A 20,406-nucleotide genomic window follows, 5' to 3' on the forward strand; every position below is an offset into this window, starting at 1 on the left:
TCTGAAATATTGAGTCTTTTAATTTTCAAACCATAGAAAATATAATACTTCAAGTGACATAATATGATGTTTCATAATGAAACAAATTAAGCAAAAAAATGCATAAAGGAAGACTTTCAATTCAAATTTGAGACACCACAGATAATACAAAATTCTTATATTTCCAATAATTGGAAAACAAATTAACTGTTTTCACATGAGATATAAACCAGCTGAAGGTATGTGAAATGCCAGTGATACATATTACTATGTAAATAATATCTTGTGAAAATATACATAAGGGTAAATTTTGGGAAATACATAACAATTGTTAGACAAGCAACCCAATTATGCCAAAAAAATAAGCTATTCAGATGTCAAATTAGTATACAATTATAATACAATAATATAGTGCATACGTAAATAAATAAGGAAAAAGACAGTTCATTTAATTGTGTATGTTAAACACATATGCTCTAAAATATACCAAATGACATAGAACTTGCAAACTGCTCGTTCTTCAACAATAAGCAAAACCAATACATATGTATATCATGTACATTTTAGTAAATTACTATAACTCGTTAAGTGCAATTGCTGATGTACTGTCAGATACGAAGTCTATCAATCGTATGTTTTTTCATTAAAATTCTGGTTGTGGTCTTTCTGTCCTTTTTGGTAATAGAACACGTCTTTCTTTTTTTAGGTCACTTTTTGATTCCAGTTCCAATCTTTTGGATTTAAATCACGTACCTGAACGTAATTTAAAAGAAAAGGTTATAGTGGAAGATAAATCTGAAACTGAAGATGTCATACATGTAGAAGTAACAGAACCCGAACAAGAAGTTCCATATGAAAGTCCAGAAGAACAAAAAGAAACACAAGTACAAGAAACAGAGGCAGAAATCAAGGCGAGAGAAAAAAAGGTAACACGATCACTTATAATGTATTTATAAGAACTCGTTACATTACAAATTAATACTAACATCAGACCATGCAGAAATATGGAAACTATAAAAATTTGCCAAAATATCGAAACTGATGTTTTTTTAAATGTTTTGTACATTTCTTATCAAGTTGAAACCATAGTAATATTTATTAGGGAAGCTAGCTTGTCCTGTTTTGGATTTTTTGGATTTTTTTGTCAGATTTTCGGAATTCTCTGGTTTTATCCATTTGAATGCATTGAAACAATTTGCCCGGTAACCCCCATTTTTCTTTTTGAAAATCTTTTAAATGTATAATGATAAGCCATCTGTCAAAGTCTTATAAAATTTTAATTACTCTTTAACAGTTTTCGAGAACTTCAACTTGTCAATGATAAATCTATGAAAAGTCAAGAGAGAATATTTTCCCGCCAAAATTTCAATGGCTAATATATGGAAAACAAGCACGGTGACCTATATATTTTTTTTTGCTCTTTGGATTTCTTTATTAATCCCCTATCAATATAAACTAGTGTTTTGAAAAGTTAATTACTTTGAAACTGAGCAGCGAACTCCCTTAAAAGTACCAGGCTTATAATTTGATACTCCACACGCGCATTTCGTATACACAAAAGTCATCAGTGACGCTCAGATAAAAAAAGTGAAGATTTTTGGAATTTTTGAACGAATTTGGAAACGGTTCATATAAGAAGATTTACGAATGGGAACTACACAAATAAGTCAAACAACTATTAGAATTTATTTGGAACATATATGAAAAACAACTGTTTAAAAAAAAAGCATTAAGAGCAACACGAGACATGGTGAGGGTCGTTTTAAAATCTGACTTTATTTTCCACCACTTTACCCTTTTTTCTTCATTTCAATTCAGAAGAAGCTAAGAATATGTAACGTCACAATTAAATTTTGACCAATCATTTGCCGACCAATCATTTGCCGCGAACAGTGTTTTCATTAGTGAGAGGAATACTATTCGCAAACCGTTCAAGAAATGAGAAAATGGAACATAAATTTGAGAAAAATACTTTGCTTTTGATTTGAGAATGATTTTTGTCTCAAAATGGTAAAACGCAGGTTTTCTGCAGGTTATAATTCCAACTATGCATACTCTTCTGATTTTTTTTTATACTACAATGCTCACCCTTGCAAAGCACCTTAAATTATTCTAGTTTTTAGTAGGGTTCGTGTTTCTCAGTCTACAGTTTTGTATTGGTTTTTTTTTTGTGAACTATTGTTTGTCTTTTGGTCTTTATATTTCTTTCGTGACTTTGTCAGTTTATTTGCTACTTTGAATGGCATTTATTATCTTTCGCCTGTAGGCCATTTAGGCTTTGACAAAAATCTAATTAAATACAAAGCTGGTTTTTTTGGTTTATTTTATAACTTAAAATTCAAGATTAAGGTAGCCCAATACAAAGATTTTTTCACTCCCAATCCGATAACTTTAAACTGATGTAATTCATTTCATCCTTCTTTATATTTTATAAATGAGATACCAAAAGAAAGAAGAAAGAATAATCTTTCAAATTGTGATAATTTCATTATGACATAAAGTTATTACATAATCAATTGTTATGTAATTAGTTGCTACATTGTGATGTCTACACTTGAATGAATTTAGCGTCTTTATTTTTCATAGCATCCCAAAATATTTTAAAGATTCTTGTACAACACAGCTTGACCTCCAAAACTGTGTCTCAGATTTCCAAAAACATCAATTGAACAAATTTTATACCCAATTGAATTTAGTGATCTCTTATGAATTGATGTTGCAAACTTCATTGAAGATTTATGAGAGAATGAAATACAATAGGAAAAATCTGAGACACAGTTTAGGAGGTCAAGAATATATAAAATATTTTGGGATGCTATGAATAACAAAGAAGCTAGTAAATTCATTCAAGTATGGACATCACAATATAGCAACTAATTACATAACAATTAATTATGTAATAATTATGTCATAATGAAATTATCACAATTTGAAAGATTAATCATTCTTCTTTCTTTTGGTACCTCATTTATAAAATTTAAAGAAGGATGAGTGGAATAACATCAGTTTAAAGATGTCTGATTGGGGATGAAAAATCTTTGTTTTGTGCTACCTTAATTCCTCGCAAACTTTAATGGTTGCTTTTTGCGTTTTGCATTGCACAAAATTATGTCCTCCAATTACCAGAGTATGAGACATAGTCAACAAGGTGACGTTTTTTTTACTCAAGATTTTTAATTATATACCTTACTCAATGCACGCGTATTAATATAAATATAGCATTACTTCTATATTAGATCGAAAGAACAAAGAAGCTCCTTCACACAGTTGATATCATAGCTGATTCAGCACTTAAAACTCTGTCAGACGATGAACCTAAGACTATGGAATTCTCAACAAAGACTATGAATTTAGTAGTTGGAGTTTCCAAATAAATAATTCAACGAACACTTCCACAGATATAAGCACTTCCAGGAAAATTGGTAACAAAACTGTCACTAGCTCCTTCAAACTACCACCAGAAATAAAAGAACAACTTAAAGAAGCTAGTAAGAATGGATTTAAATTTCAGGTAAATTTTTGTGTAGATTTGTCCAGACATGTTGCAAAAAATATTGTTTTTTTATAAAAAAAAAACGTACCAAGTATCAACAGAATCATCTTACTTGGAATTATTAAACAATCATAAAACACAACGTCGTTTCACTGTTCCTGAAATTAAAAAAATGTGCACTCATAAGGGCAGACAATTGTACTGAACGTGGTAGGATGATATGTGTTTTTTTTTATACGAACATAAGGTCAGTGACGCTCTTTTTTATTGGATATTGCGGAAGTTTTTATGAAAAGCAATTATCTCATTGAAAGGAAATGCTAAACACAATCGTGTTTATGTAAATGACAGTTAATTAGGCCTCTCTATGAAAATAATATGCTCCCTTCAAGGAGAACATTTCTTTTTTTTTCTATTTGTGTGTTCATTTTTTTTGTGTGTAACACTTTTTTTATTGGCTTAAAGTTGCCGTCAAATCCACAGTTGAATCATTAAATGTTGGATTACTATTATATAATCAAAAATAAAACAACACCTATCTCGAATTTGCCGTTTTACTGTAATTTTATCCGAATTTGAATGTAATAACCTCCAGATTTTAAGTTTTCATTGACATGACGTCACATTTAGCCATGACGTCTTTGTGCAAAGTTTCTCAGATTTTTTCTATTTGTCAAATTTTTATCGTATTTTTTTTTTCTTTTTTGTAATGCTTTAAATCGGAATAACAGTACTGTAGTTGAAGAGTTGCAACCGTCAATTTTGATTTGACGGTCGCAAATCTCCTTTTATTGTCTCCGCTAATTCATTAATTTGAATATTTATGAATGATGAATGGTCACTGTGTCTTAACCACACCGTCAAAAATTGCTCGGACTCGATGGTATCTAACATTCGGCACACTGACGGAACATCAATGGACAGAAGAAAGAAAGGTTTCTCCTTATTTTCCTTTTTTTTATGATATCGAAGAATATATATACATATACAACTATTTTCTATTGTGAGATGCAATATTTTCTACAATCGTTCTATATTAACGGAGAAATAAATAATGCACGTCAAAATGACGAATTGAGTGAACCTTGCCTCGAAATTGTTTAATTTCTCGTTAAATTGTTCACATTGGACGGAAAGAAAGGTACGGGAAGATTGATACTACGGAAGCCGATAAGGGCCATTCAAAAAAAAAAATTATGTCGTAATTACGACATAGCATGTCGTAATTTCGACATAACATGTCGTTATTACGACATCGCTATGTCGTAATTTCGACATAACATGTCGTTATAACGACATAGCTATGTCGTAATTTCGACATAACATGTCGTAATAACGACATCACTATTAGACAATATACGTTTAGTGTCTTTAAATATGAAATTTATTTGTATGAGGCTTGTAAACGGGAAAATGCGAGGTTCTACCGAGCATTTTCCCGTTTCGTGCCGAATACAAATAAATTTCATATTTCAAGACACTATACGTATATTGTTTTTATACTGAAATCGATAAAAAAAATAAAAAAATAATAAAAATATGAAACAAATATTATCAAAAAAAAATTGTTAGGAATTTCCCCCTTGGGGTACCATTTTGGGGGTATTTCCCTATGACGGTAGTCTAGGCGGTAAGCATTGACAATTTAAGGAATAAGAAAGGGAAAATGAATTTAATTAATAACATTTGATAAACATGGTATATACATTACCAATTTGAAGACATAACACAGTTGGAAAGCAGGTCACGGTTTGACCCCAAGTTTATCAGCAACAATAGAGTCACGTGACCGTGAAAATTCAGTAAAAAGCGGATGAGACAAACCTCATTTTAACTCACTGAATACTATTGTCGTAATAAAAACTTATTGACCTAACTAATCTTGAGTATCCATAGTTTATTCTCGTCAAAGCTCACACATTAAATCAAAGTCCTTTATTCTTTATTTTATCCACAAACTTGGAGTTTGGGTGAAAATTGTCAAGTCTCCTGAACGAAAAATCTAAATATTTACGAGGAAACTAAAAATGATGGGCTGAATTTAAATTTAAAAAAGCATCTCATTAAGACAAACACTCGATATGAATATCTCGGCAATAGAATGTTGGATACGCAAACGTCAAATTGATTTCAAACCGAAGCGGTGGTTTTTATGCCGATTTGTGCAAGTGGTTATCTCACCTTAATATCACCAGTCAAAAATAAAAACCCAGCAAAATGCATAAAAATTAAAAAAGGAGTTTACTTTACAAAAATTAGAAAGAAAATAAACGAAACTCGATTTATAACTATGTTATGATAATATAAAGAAGAGATACTTCCCCCTATTTTTCAGAGAAGGACTAAATGTAAATATTAAAAGACAAAACATTACTGCAGTAAAAAAAAAAACAATTGAGAAATGTGGATAATGACACCTAGACTACATGTAAAATTAAAAACCTAGCTATATTGAAAGAAATTAGATCTGGCGGATGAAATATACTACATGTAATTTTTATGCCCCACCTACGATAGTAGAGGGGCATTATGTTTTTTGGTCTGTGCTTCCGTTCGTCCGTCCGTCTGTTCGTTCGTTCGTTCGTCCGTCTGTCCCGCTTCAGGTTAAAGTTTTTGGTCAAGGTAGTTTTTGATGAAGTTGAAGTCCAATCAACTTGAAACTTAGTATACATGTGCCCTATGATATGATCTTTCTAATTTAAATGCCAAATTAGAGTTTTGACCCCAATTTTACGGTTCACTGAACATAGAAAATGATAGTGCAAATTTCAGGTTAAAGTTTTTGGTCAAGGTAGTTTTTGATAAAGTAGAAGTCCAATCAACTTGAAACTTAGTATACATGTTCCCTTGGATATAATCATTCTAATTTTAATGCCAAATTAGAGAATTTATTCCAATTTCACGGTCCACTAAACATAGAAGTGATAGTGCGAGTGGGGCATCCGTGTACTGTGGACACATTCTTGTTATATGTGGGATCATTCCTAGCAGAATTTTTTTTAAACACTTCTGATTATATTTAATGCCATAAAACATAGTCTATACAATTTCAATAATCTTTCTGAAAATTGATATAATTATTAAATAAATAGTACTGATCATATATATTTTATATTTTATAAAGTGTGACCAAGAGTCACAACAAATTTCTTCAAATTAAGAGAGCCTTTAAACTCAAGCCTATGTTTCGTAGTTGAAAAGTAAAATACAAAAAAGGGATTTATAAGTTTTATACCAAAAATATTGACAGAAGTTCTGTAAAATAATATGCTCTTAATTATTTATAAGTGAAAGTGACACAATTTTGAATTTCAGAATCATTATTATTGTAAAATTAAACTATGAGATTAGCTTGCACAGTAGCCCTTTGTCTTATTTCTCAGGGTATTTTATAGATTATGAAAGTAAACTTTTGGGAAAAAATGGGGCTTCTTCTCTTGAACAGGTTGCTGTATCAGCTTCTTTAAATAATTACATATTTATAAACAAAGTATTGTATATACTTTACCTGAATACTAGTAATTGGAAATGAAATGAAACTGGTGGAACAAATTTTGTGCATTTTACTTCAATAATGATCAAAGATGCTTAAATTTGACAAGAATTTGCCATTTGAATAAATTCAATTTTGTAAGAACACATCTCTATGAATAAACTTCTTGTTTGGCTGACTTGGCTTGATAAGCTAGTTTTTGCTCTTGTAACTATAAAATTGAAAATGGAAATATAGCTTACTAAGTAAAGAGATAATAATATAAGCAAAATTTTATTAACTGACCTTCATGAGGGGGAGGACAGGGGGTACCCTTCTCCCTTCTCCCACCCCTCTTCTCCTTTCTCCTACTCCCATTCTCCTTTCTCCCATTAGAATAAAACATCTCCTTTTGAGATATTTTTTCTTGAAATATTAGAAAAAAATTTAAAAGGAGAGATATTTTATTTTTTCTCCTTTCTCCAACTTTTTCTCCTTTCTCCCAGCCTTCCTCTCCTTTCTCCTACTCCCTTTCTTCCTGTCTCCCTTACCCCCTCTTCTTCATTATCTTTTTTCATATGTTTTTTTCCTACAGAATTTTCTTTGAAATGCATTTTCTATTGCTATTTTTTGTGCTTTTGTCCATCCATACAGTAGGCTATCAATAATTTGTCAGATCTGTCAGAATTTTCCAAGACGTTTAGCTTTAAACGCAAGAAAGAAGATCTTTGTTTTTTGTTTCACTTTTCCAATGTGTAAATTTTTATTATGCACATGACCCTGACACATATTTTGTTATGAACGTTACATGACGTATGCTGAAAAAAGAAAACAATGTCACCGTCAATTTGTGTAGGGGATCATAAGGGGTTTTAGTTACTTTAAAATACAAGTATATAAAATCAGTATTTTAGAGCACTTTGAAACAGGTAGATCTACAATGAAAAGAAGCTAAACTCTACTGTTTTGAAGTAGAAACGTAGCTAAAACCAGATACAAATTGACATGGCTGGTGGTCACTAAAATTGATGTATAAAAGTAAAAAATGATGGCTTCAAAACAGTGTATAAATTTGAAATAGGTTTCCTGGTTTCATTTAAGATTATAACCATTCTTTTCTGTATTTGGATACGCAAACGTCAAATTAGGAAAAATCGATTTTTTTGGTGAACAAAAAATATGGCTATTTTTTTTAGGACGGACAGGATAAAGGAATAGCAATAACAAGCTATTTTTTGTAATGTTTGTATGTCGTAAAGAAATTATATTGGTCACAAAACCTACAAATTTCAAAATTTAATTGTAATAAAAGCATGACAAGTTGCAAAAAATACTTTAAACGTCAATCTTTTAGCCGATTGATTTGGCGGACTTTTTGACGTTACGGACGACTGTAGCGCTACCTAATTAATTCCCCCTGCTATTGTTGCTGATAAAGCTTGACGACAACGGACGTTTCCAAGGACTTGCTTTCCAACTGAACAGGTTTAAATTCATAAAAGTTTGACCATTGTTACTCCACGTTGTCATGGTTGTGACGTGACGTTGTAAGTAGGCGGGGCTTTTAGGTGAGTTGAGGTCATTGACGTATAAAGCTAACGTTTATACGTATAGCTTTATCTGTATAGTAAAATAGCTGATTGCAGTATAATGTCGTTTTAACGACATAGCTATGTCGTAATAACGACATCACTATACATATTAAAGAATATGTATTATGATTGCCAAGAGACTAAATGACACAGAAATTAACAACTATATGTTATCATAATGTCCACAATAATTAGAAAAGCCCCCGAATAGTCAGCTTTAAAAGAGGGACGAAAGATACCAGAGGGAGAGGCCCCGAAATGCTGTGTGGCAGACAGTGTTAACATTAATTAATTATTAGCTCCCTTGATAAAACTCCAAATTTCATATTTAAAGTATTTCATTGTTGATTAATTTACATGATGCTTAATAAGTATATATTTGTTAATTGCATAGCTTTTGCTATTTGAATTCATTGGTTAAAGATATTTATTCATATTGTAAAGTTTAATATTTGTATCGTTGCAAAATCTTTGGTCACCTTCTTTGGTTACCTTCTGTGAGAAACTGATATAATTTATAGATCCTATTTAAGTAGATACCGACCGTGGAAGAAATGCAGAGTCAGTCAAGGTCTTATAAAACTTTTACTTCTTCGAACAAATATGTGTGGAATTATATGAGGACTGATATACAGGCCTACCTTTAAACAAAGAACTAACTACATACATGCTTTCGTGTAATAAGTGTGAATTGAAATATTGATTGCTCTGTTTCTACTTTCAAACGTTGGACACGATGTTCCTACAACCTCTAGGATTTAAAACAGAATCTTAGAAATTTCATCCGCAAAACAAAATAAAAATGTTAGAAAACACGAACCAATATTAAAACAAATTCAATATATGTTTCAAATTATGTTTTTACAGCTCTTGATCATATACTAAGTAATATCTGGTATATTTGATGATTAGATTAGCAAAGCTATGTGAAAAAAAACCGGATGTCCAACGATACATTTATGAAAAACTGTTTTAAATCTTATGTATAGTGATCCTATTTCTTATTCTCTGATCTTCTTGATACTTGGCAGGAACAACGACAGGTGTCGGTTCTTTGTGGCGTTAAAGCCGTTATTTTTGCCAAATTTTATTTCACTCGGTGGCTTCATATTAAGCGGGAATAAGAAAAATGTCCAACGACGTTTTTCGTTATCTCAACGACTGAAAGTGAATTTTGTAAGTAGCAGAAAATGAATAAAAAGAGTAAGACAATAATAATATCTAACAAAAGTACAAATATTTGCCTCATTGTTCGTGAGTTCAAATATTGCTGATTCAATAAAATCTTCTCTACACAGTCGTTTTTCAAACGGTAGCCATTTTGTCCAAGTTGATATTTCATATTTCAAAGCAGTTAACGCGTATTTTTTATAATTAATCAAAACAAAAGTTAGATACACGAAGAGTAAAAATGCCAAGATTCTTTTCTTATTACACAACTACATGTTTGCGTCTTAAAGAAATAAAATGCTTCCACACATTACAAAACAGTAGCCAATTTGTCCAAACGTCGAAAGTTCGAAAGACGCTAATTTCCGTCGTTACATGTGCTAAAGTTTCAATTAAATGTTCATGATAATTAAAACAAATCGTGTTATGAAATTTGGAAAAACAGGTTGATGATTGCTGTCGAAAAAAAAAAGAATAGCGCGCGTTGCTATAGACTCCACCCGGGGACATGGGTTCGACACAGGTTAAATTTTGCAATTTTTATTAATCGTTTATAGCTTTTAACGATTTATTTAAAAGAATGGTGAAATGGGGAAAAACATCTCATTACATGAACTTCGTCCAACTTTTGCAATGACAAATTTTAGACACCAAGACAGTCCTCTAAATGTAAAATTCGAATTGAAATTTATATTGTGGAAGTACTCCATAGATCATATAAAGTCGTCACTTCAGTAAGGTGCAATCACCAATATTAAAAGACTTGTACCAGTTCACGGAGTGTTTTACTTTGCGATTTGTCCTGCTATTCATGTTATAACTGTTGTGATGAAATTAATTTCTGTACTAGCGAAGCCGGAACTTTTCGTCAATATAAACTTGTGCATGAAATGGAGGTACTAGTAATTGAAAGACAAATCCCAAACAGCGACGAAAACCGCTTCATCGAATTTTAAAAACCCGGAATTATTTAAGAGGCAATGTCAGAGAGCACCAGGCAGGACTGTTCAACTAAAAAAAATTAATTTGGTCAAACTTATATTTTACCCTTTCAGTATAACATACTGACTGGGAATATATAATTTGTTTTTCAATTTTTTGTGAATTTGACATTTTTTTTAATGAAATTCAATATAAGGGCTCAAACCGCTATTTTCCATTGAAATGTATGGGAAAAAGCCAGTTTCTTACTGTTTTCAATTATCCGTCATCGGAGAAAAACAATACTTATGACAAAACTACCTATATGGAAGTCTAGTACTATGTTGGTGTAAAAAATAATGAAAATAAAATTTTTGGTATCTTTTTGATTTTTTTCAAAAAATAAGGTAAAAAAATGCTAAAATAAGGAAAATTGAGAAAATTGAGAAATGCCAGTTTCTAACCGTTTTCAATGATCCATCATTGGAGAAAAACAGCCCTTATGACTAAACTACCTATATGGAAGTTTAGTACTATGTTGGTGTAAAAAATAATGGAAATAAAATTTTTGGTATCTTTTTGATTTTTTTCAAAAAATAAGGTAAAAAAATGCTAAAATATGGAAAATTGAGAAATGCCAGTTTCTAACCGTTTTCAATGATCCATCATTGGAGAAAAACAGCCCTTATGACTAAACTACCTATATGGAAGTTTAGTATTATGTTGGTGTAAAAAATAATGGAAATAAAATTTTTGGTATCTTTTTGATTTTTTTCAAAAAATAAGGTAAAAAAATGCTAAAATATGGAAAATTGAGAAATGCCAGTTTCTAACCGTTTTCAATGATCAATCATTGGAGAAAAACAGCCTTTATGAATTAAATACCTTTATGGAAGTCTTGTACTATGTTGGTGTAAAAAATAATGAGAATAAAGTTTTTGGAATCTTTTTGATTTTTTTCAAGAAATAAGGTAAAAAAATGCTAAAATAGGGAAAATTGAGAAAATTTGAGAAAAGCCGTTTTCTGACCATAATCAATTATCCATCACCAGAGGAAAACAACACTTATGAATAAACTACCTATATGCAAGTCTAGTACTATTTTGGTGTGAAAAATGATGAAAATAAAATTTTTGGTATCTTTTTGATTTAAAAAAAAAGGTAAAAAAATGCTAAAATAATAAATTGAGAAAATTTAAGAATAGCCAGTTTCTAACTGATTTCAATTATCCATCACCAGAGGAAAACAACATTTATGACTTACTACTGATATGGAAGTCTAGTACTATGCTGGTTTAAAACAAGAATGTGTCCACAGTACACGGATGCCCCACTCGCACTATCATTTTCTATGTTTAGTGAACCGTGAAATTGGAATTCGGCATTACAATTATAATGATGTTATCAAAGGAAACGTGTACACTAAGTTTCAGGTTGATTTAACTTCTACTTTATCAAAAACTACCTTGACCAAAAACTTTAACCTGAAATTTGCACTATCATTTTCTATGTTCAGTGAACCGTAAAATTGGGGTCAAAACTCTAATTTGGCATTTAAATTAGAAAAAAACATATCATAGGGCACATGTTACTAAGTTTCAAGTTGATTGGACTTCATCTTCATCAAAAACTACCTTGACCAAAAACTTTAACCTGAAGCGGGACAGACGGACGGACGGACGGACAGACGAACGGAGGCACTATCGTAGGTGGGGCATAAAAATAATGAAGGTACAATTTTTGGTATCTTTTTTACTCTTTTTAAAACAATTCAGTAAAAAAATGCAAAAAATAAGGAAAATTGTAATATTGAGAAAATTTTGCTTTGGCAAACCAAAATGGTATTACATGGGTTAAGTTGCAAAATACCATACACTTTTGCATCTTTATTGTATTTATCATGTTTTAGTGAGTTTTTGATGAAAAAAAATAAAGAAAAAAAGTTGTAGTCTTGTCGCCACTTTGTTCCTTTGGTTGCCATAGCAAGCATAAAATGTACACTATTCCTTTCCTGTATGCCCTTTTTGTACAAATTTTCACCATGAAAGTACTTAGTTGGAAGATGCAAGAAAATTCTCACTGAATTGGCATCTAGATCATAAGTCAATGCCACAGATACCTATAATACAATTTTTTGCTGACCTTTGACCTCAAAGAAAAAAGATGACTTTTGTTTACAATTTTGTGTCGGGAGCATTATCTGTTTGCCCTTTGACAAAATCGTTTGATATTTGGCACATGTGTGCAGCACCTCAAGACAATCGGTTGTGTTCCGAGGACCATCATCCCCAAATTTATCCAAACCTTCCTTTAGGGGAATTGAACCTTTTAACAAAATTTCATAGATATCCATTAATTTAAACTAAAGTTATTGTCCAGAAGCCAATGTGTCTTCAGACAACAACAATGACGACATCATACCATTATACATTCCCAAAAATTGTTTGCAGTCGAATAATAAATGATTAGATCCTCATTTCTCAATCTTATATATTCTGAACTCCCAACTGGCATGACCATCATGACCATGGATCTTGTCCATTTATATAAAAAAAAAATTTGGGGGGGGGGGGGGGGGAATTTCAAATCAAGGACAGACACCACATGAATACATTAGTACATGCGCATATATAATTGATAGTGACAAAATCTATAAATAAGCATTCTCTTTGTTTTTGCAAAATCAAATATGATTATGCAGAGTGGTTTAATTCTTTATTGAAGGCTGTACCTATTACTATAAACTTTTACATTGTATGGTCTCTTAATGGAGAGTTGTCTGATTACAATTATGCAGAGGCGGATTTAGGGGGGAGCAGGGGGGCTCATATAGGGAATCACTGAAGCTTGACTGGAGCGGCCCCCCTTATGTCAGTCAGTGGGCCCCCTCTTATGAACATTTCTGGATCCGCCACTGTTATACTACATCTTCTGATTTTTATTGTGTTCCATAGCATTTTCTTCAAAACCTTTGGAAATAGAAGCACCCTTTATCTTCATCACTTGGTTTGTATAAAAGTCAGAATATGACATCAGAGAATTATTCCCATACATCACAATGATTATGGCCTAAAGAGAACTGTGATAGGTACATGTAGCCTTGAAATTGGCAATCATATCAAACCTCCTTTGTTAATAAGACGGATAACTTGGCCTGATTAAATGTGACATATACTTAGCTACAGTGTTAACATAACAATTAGTTTCTTCTGTTTATTAATTCAATCCATAAATTTTGATCAAGATTCAAATGCATGTACTGCACAAAACAAAAAATAGCAAGAGCATACTACATTGATACTTATATTAAAGTTTATTTTTTTTGGTGTACATATTTCTAAATAGCACAAAAATGTTAACACAATTATTTTAAAAAATACAATTTTTGACTTTTCATTTCCTTTTAACAGATCTGTTTTAATATAAATTGATCCCATTTTCTGTTACTCTGTAATAATTTGGAACTTATTTTATCAACACATATATACATCTTTTTAGAAATTCATATAAACCCTTGCATAACATAAATGACATGTATAAATATTTGCCTATATAAACACATGAAACATGATAAATATCTAAATAGTTTCAGAAAAATTTGAAATATTCTTTCAGACACCCAGTAATATTTTAAAAGATAAAGATCCACAACTAAGTTGATATTCTTAAAATTGTCCTCTATCAAAATTGTCATTTTCAACATTGAGGTCTCTCAATTACTAAAGTAACTTCCAAAATATTACCAAAAGTCAAACATATACATAAAAAACTTAATAGGTATTGAAATGTTCTGTTGTATGAGTCTCCCAAACTGGTTACAGTTTCATGTGTGATTTTCTTTTAGCTCAGTCACCTGAAAACAAATAAAGGAAAAGTCAAGCTATACATTTATACATCAGTTTTTTGCTTGAAAATGTTTTAAACTAATTATATTAAATAAGATGAATTTTAATATTATATACATATATTCAAGTACACATATTTGAAGTTTAGTATAATTTTTTAGAAGATTTCACATTCAGGACTTCAAATACATTTGTAGTGAGAGATTAAAACCCTTCTTGCATATCTGGAAAATACACACTTGGTCTCATTAATTTTTATGTGTGTGTCATCTGTGTTTTAATTTGTTCTTAAATTAAGCTGACACTGGTCATATTAAAATGTTTAACAATTCATATGTTATGCATTCTTATTCTGATTTACATTATGTACTGATGTAATGTCTAGTATATTTACAGGATTTAAGATTTCACATACTTTATCTCATATGGTACTTTATCAAAATAAAGATAAACATGTAAAAAATGTACTTTAAGAGATACTGGTACTCACTTATGAATGTTCATATTAATGCAGTAGGTTAACTTCAACATCAAGTTGATCCATTTCTTTAATTATAGGCTCCTCTATATGTAAGTCTGTCATCTGATGTATCTTTTATCTGTTTAAAGAAATAACAGATTATAAGGTGATCAATTATTCTTTGAATTGAATTTGGAAAATTGTATTTAAAATCAAATTAGTTATTTTCTTATCTTAAGAACCAGTGGAAAATATATAATGAGCTGTTAGCATCTTACTACATTAAAACATTCAAAGTTACAAGACTTTTTTGTATGATTAACTCTATTTTTAAATGGACAGGTTAATGTATAAAATGATCTAAATGAACACTTTAAAGCAGAAATGTAAATTGTGATTAACTTATTACTAAACAACTTTACTTGATATATTTGAGTCAAATTAACCTTATATGTTATGGGCTTCATGATCACACATGTACATGTACAAATGTATCTAAATTCTAATGACAAGATCTCAAAATGTGCTAATTTTAAAATATTTTTTTCAGTTTTGAACTAAATGTTAAAAGTTTGAAATCCTTGCAATTGTATCATGTATATCATTATGTCTAATTTAGTTTCTAAGGACACGAAGGACAATAAACAACAATTTTATGAAACAAAGGTATTGCGGTCCCAAAAGATCCCATCTAAATAGTGGATTAAGAATCTAATTATCTTAAGATTTGATATACAAGTTTTATTTTTATAAATAAATATATATGTAATCATGATAACCACTTTTCAATATATGTGTGTCTTTCATATGTCATAATATATAGGTACACTGTATATGTAGCAATCAAAATTACAGAAAATTTAAATTTGACGTTCCTGATTTTTAACAAATTAAGCTTACTGTTTACATGTATATCTGACATAAACATACATACATGTATGCCTATCCTGATAACTGTAGGATTGTCTTTACTTTTATAAATTGTGACTTGGATGGAGAGTTGTATCATGATCTATCATTGACACTCATACCACATCTTTTTATACATTTATCTATTCTACATGTACATGTACATGCAAATGTATTCAGTTGTTGTCGCATTTTGCCTACATATACATTCATTTTGGCACATGAACATACCTTACTGACATGTACATATTAATGATAAGCATAATAAATAAGGTGACAGACATGTATGGTCTGTTGTGTATATGGAGGATAGTTGTACATGTGATTTTCTCATTGGCAACCATCATGATCATAACCAAATCTTTTTTTTTTTTTGTAACTTTTGAGTCTGAAACATGTAGTTTTATTTTTTTTTATTTCAAATTATTATCCTATTCAAATAATGTTTGAACATGATGAATAAAATTGTATAAAATTGCTTTCAGCACAGATCATATATTTGCAGAGAATTATTTCACATTGTAACTAAAAATATGAGGGAAAGGGGGATGTATTAAAATTATTGAACGGGCCACATGATTTATCCGAGAAGTAATTTTAAACTTTCATAATTTAAATTATTACCTGTTCCAACTGGTATAACTGTCGCAAAGAATTCACTATCACTATCATCTGCTTCAAAGTGATCCGCCTTTCCAGTTTTCAAGATGCACAAAATTATGGCATTTAGATCTTTATAGTTTGCTTTTGGTGTCCATGATATACCATGTACTGTTTTAAGGTGGGAGAAAACTGTATAATTTCCAGCTTTTGTTCAGCTGAATCATCAAAAACTACTCACGGATGGCTTTACATTCCTCATATTCCACATTTCCAGCAAATAATACAATAATTTCAGTCTTATAAATAATCCTCATTCCCGTACAGATATTGTAACTGCCTCTGTCTAGAAGTGATCACCCGTACATGTATGCAACAATCTCCTGGTGAGGGAAATAAGTTTCCCAACACCACAAAGTTATGTACTTTTCTTTAATCTTATCAAAATGTTCAATTATTTATACAAATATACAACAGAAGTTCATTTTTCTGTCAAAACATTACCAGCTGGTTACAACCTTTATCGGTTTTTAAATTGAAGAGCATCACTTTTGGTATGTCTAAACACCAAAAAGACAAAAGTAAACTGCTGTTTCCTGACAGTTTACTGCATTAGAACATTTACATATCAACAGATACCAAAGATGTTATTATCATTTCCTGCTGTATTCATGGTCATCTTTTAGAATATATATCAATTGTTATATTGTAGGCTGTTTTTGTTGAGAAATTAATACCCCTATTTCCCTATATAAGCAGTCAAATTTACTGAAAAATCAAATTCATTTTTTTATACATAATAACCCAATATGACTTTTTAAAATGTCATTTCCCAACAAAACAAGGTGGATACATTACAAAAACACATTTATCTCAAAAAGGCTGTTGAACAAAATTTCCAAGTTCTGCCTGGTTTTCTCTGGCATTGCCTCTTAAGCCGTTTTCGCGGACGATCCAGGAGTAGATTACTATATTTTAAAATGTATATCAGAAATTAAACACTATAAATGACTTGCGGAAATAATTGTCAAGCCAAGGTTCAAGTAATTGAAGGGTTGTATTTCGACAACTTATGTACAAGGGAAAATACAATTCTCTTCAAATTTAACCAAGGGTAAAAATGTTCGATTTACTTGCAGAGTGTCAGATATATTTGTATTGGGGTTGAGTTAAGATATAGAAATTTTACAATGACAGATGATATGCACCTGGAAAGTTAAACATCATATGATAAAAGTTTCGTACATCTAAAAAAAATATCTTTTTTTATGGAAAACTGTACCACATCTTCCTATATCTACTTCCGTCCCATCTTTCTTTCCCACATTACTTGCGACAGTAATGCATTTTTAGTTGAAATAACTTAAAGGGTAAACATTATTAAATAGATTTCCACAACTTGAGGTAATTTATGATAAAATGACATCACAAAACGAACGGAACTAGACTCAGAAATTTAAAAATTTTTGTAATATAATAAATAAATCAACCAACATATAAAAAACGAATAAAACTTGCACAAATTAATCAAAAACCCTCTTCGACGCCGCTTTTTATGTGTAACGTCGTGTTTTAGGAACATTGTGCCCATCGTTTGACAGTAAATACAGAGCAATCGATACGTCCATTCACCCTCGTTACAACAAACCATGGAGATGTGCGCTTTTTAAAGAGAGGTGGAAAGCTTTGCTTGCCTTGATAGGACTTTAGGTCAGTCCTCATAATCCCCGGTCGGTTTCTTATTACTTTCAATCAGGATCTATAAAATATATAAGTTTCTCACAGAAGGTAAACAAAGGAGGTAACCAAAGATTTTTCGACGATACAAATATTAAACTTTACAATATAAATAAATATCTTTAATCAATGAATTCAAATAGCAAAAACTATGCAATCAACAGATATATACTTATTCAGCTTCATGTAAATTATTTAACAATGAAATACATTAAATATGAAATTTGGAGTTTAACCAAGGGAACTAATAATTAATTAATAACACTGTCTGCCACACAGCATTTCGGGGGCTCTGGTATCTTTCGTCCCTCTTTTATACCTGATTATGCGGGGGCTTTTCTAGTTATTGGGGGCATTATGATATGACCTATAGTTGTTAATTTCTGTGTCATTTAGTGTCTTGGCAATCATATAAATACATATTCTTTAATATATATAGTGATGTCGTTATTACGACATAGCTATGTCGTTATTATGACATGTTATGTCGAAATTATGACATAGCGATGTCGTTATAACGACATGTTATGTCGAAATTACGACATGCTATGTCGTAATTTTTTTTTTTTTGAATGGCCCTTATCGGCTTCCGTAAGATACTGATACGGAGATTGCAAAACTTGTCATAATGAACATCTCAATACTTGTATTTGTGAGTATGGAAGGAAAGAAATGGGTCATGTCAAAATGGAACTGGCCGGTTTTGTCATAGATTTCATAATGCATAACCCGGTTTGGTCAAATAAAAAAAGTCATAATAATCCGATTAATAAAAAGGAGTTGTGTGGGTCGTTGGAAAACAATTTCTTTCATAGGACAACGGCTTATTATTTATATGACCAGTCTCAGATTCATATAAATGATAAGCAAACACTAGAATTCCTACTCTTATAGAACACAACTGATGTTAGTTTTACTTTGCATTCAAATTTTTTTTAACAGCGGAATAGATAGAAATGAAGGTTATAACGCAAATTAAAAAAGTTAAAGCTCTCAAATATGCGTTTTCTATATGAATTATGGAAAATATGTTTAAACTTGAAATTAGAGTTTACGGTCCAAAAAAAAAATCGAAACACACAATTGATATCTGATTTTCTCGCAAAATAGGATGGGCACCCTTTATAAGTAATCTAATCATTCTATAGATGTAATCTTTTCTATGATAGTTTAAAATAAATCTTCTTAAGGATAAACGTTGATAATAAGACAAATGTATATGCATGCATAATCGACATAGACATGAATGTTTATAGGAAGAAACGGATTACAACTACGATGCATTAAAAATAAAATTTATTTGTCACTAATTGTAACTATACTACATTTTATAAAATTAGTATAATAGTCTCAGATCATCGAGAAAATTCAATAATAATTACTTTGTTAACCCATGGAAGTAATATTGAAATATTAATTCCATGGTTAACCTTACTATATAAAAAAAACGGGTATGTACTGTCGCAATTATGTTATGATGATCGTACACTGACGTTGGTCAATATATTTTTACAATATGTACGGACAGACAGATTCAGTTTATTTCAAAGTTGACGTAATTCGAACAGCTTTTACATACCATCGATCGTAGCGAGTCGAACAATATTTTCACTATTTTTTTAATTAGAAAATCATTAAATACAGGAATCAATATAGTTTTGGCAATCAAAGGTGGGGACAAGGCGTGCAACCTATACGTCTTCTAGATTCGCCACTTATCTTATAAAGTGTATACCGAATCTAAATATTGTAAGAAATAAGAAAACAGGGACACCCGCCAAATCGGATTTTGTGAGTTTGATTACTAGTATGGTTATTATAAACATTCTCATTGATATTTTTAAACAAGCGATACCAAGTGAATCGAATTCAAAGCGTTTTGAACTATTTGTATAAAGCTGCATATGTCAAAAGTAAGAAGGTTTGACTGCATCATATACAAGTATAAAACAGAGATCTAACGATTTTTTTTCTATTTGCCATATGTCAATTGCCCTTGCTCTTGACCTCATTTGTATATTATTTTTCCTTTGGCCACATGACGATTCATGAAACCGTAAACTTATTTCCTTGATTAATTGGTAAATGTTAATGGTTTTTGTTGGTTTCAATAATAAAAATGTGTTCATATCCGTCCGCCAGGATTCATTAGACCTCGACTTAAATGGCTCTATAAACAATCGGTTAAGTTTCTCTGACCATTTTTTTTTTTTTTTTTATCTTACAGA

The 20,406-nt window shown here is 30.8% G+C and overlaps 1 protein-coding gene and 1 long non-coding RNA gene across 3 annotated transcripts in view; one reads left to right on the top strand and one right to left on the bottom strand.

The window, feature by feature from the left end:
• Window positions 1-20,406, top strand: part of LOC139481656 (prion-like-(Q/N-rich) domain-bearing protein 25) — a 141,961-nt gene that overhangs the window by 120,374 nt on the left and 1,181 nt on the right. For both annotated transcript variants that reach the window (XM_071265103.1, XM_071265104.1), the window contains 2 exons: window positions 686-905; window positions 3,216-3,490. In XM_071265103.1, the coding sequence (XP_071121204.1) occupies window positions 686-905; window positions 3,216-3,353 (358 nt within the window). In that variant the 3' untranslated portion in view covers window positions 3,354-3,490. The remainder of the gene's footprint in view (window positions 1-685; window positions 906-3,215; window positions 3,491-20,406) is intronic.
• On the bottom strand, window positions 13,827-17,355 carry LOC139481654 (uncharacterized). Its single transcript, XR_011654656.1, has 3 exons — window positions 16,466-17,355; window positions 14,963-15,071; window positions 13,827-14,480 (listed from the first exon to the last, which is right to left on the bottom strand). It is a non-coding gene; the product is annotated as an uncharacterized lncRNA (long non-coding RNA).

The sequence above is a fragment of the Mytilus edulis genome, chromosome 7, assembly GCF_963676685.1.
Source record: "Mytilus edulis chromosome 7, xbMytEdul2.2, whole genome shotgun sequence".
Taxonomy (NCBI): domain Eukaryota; kingdom Metazoa; phylum Mollusca; class Bivalvia; order Mytilida; family Mytilidae; genus Mytilus; species Mytilus edulis.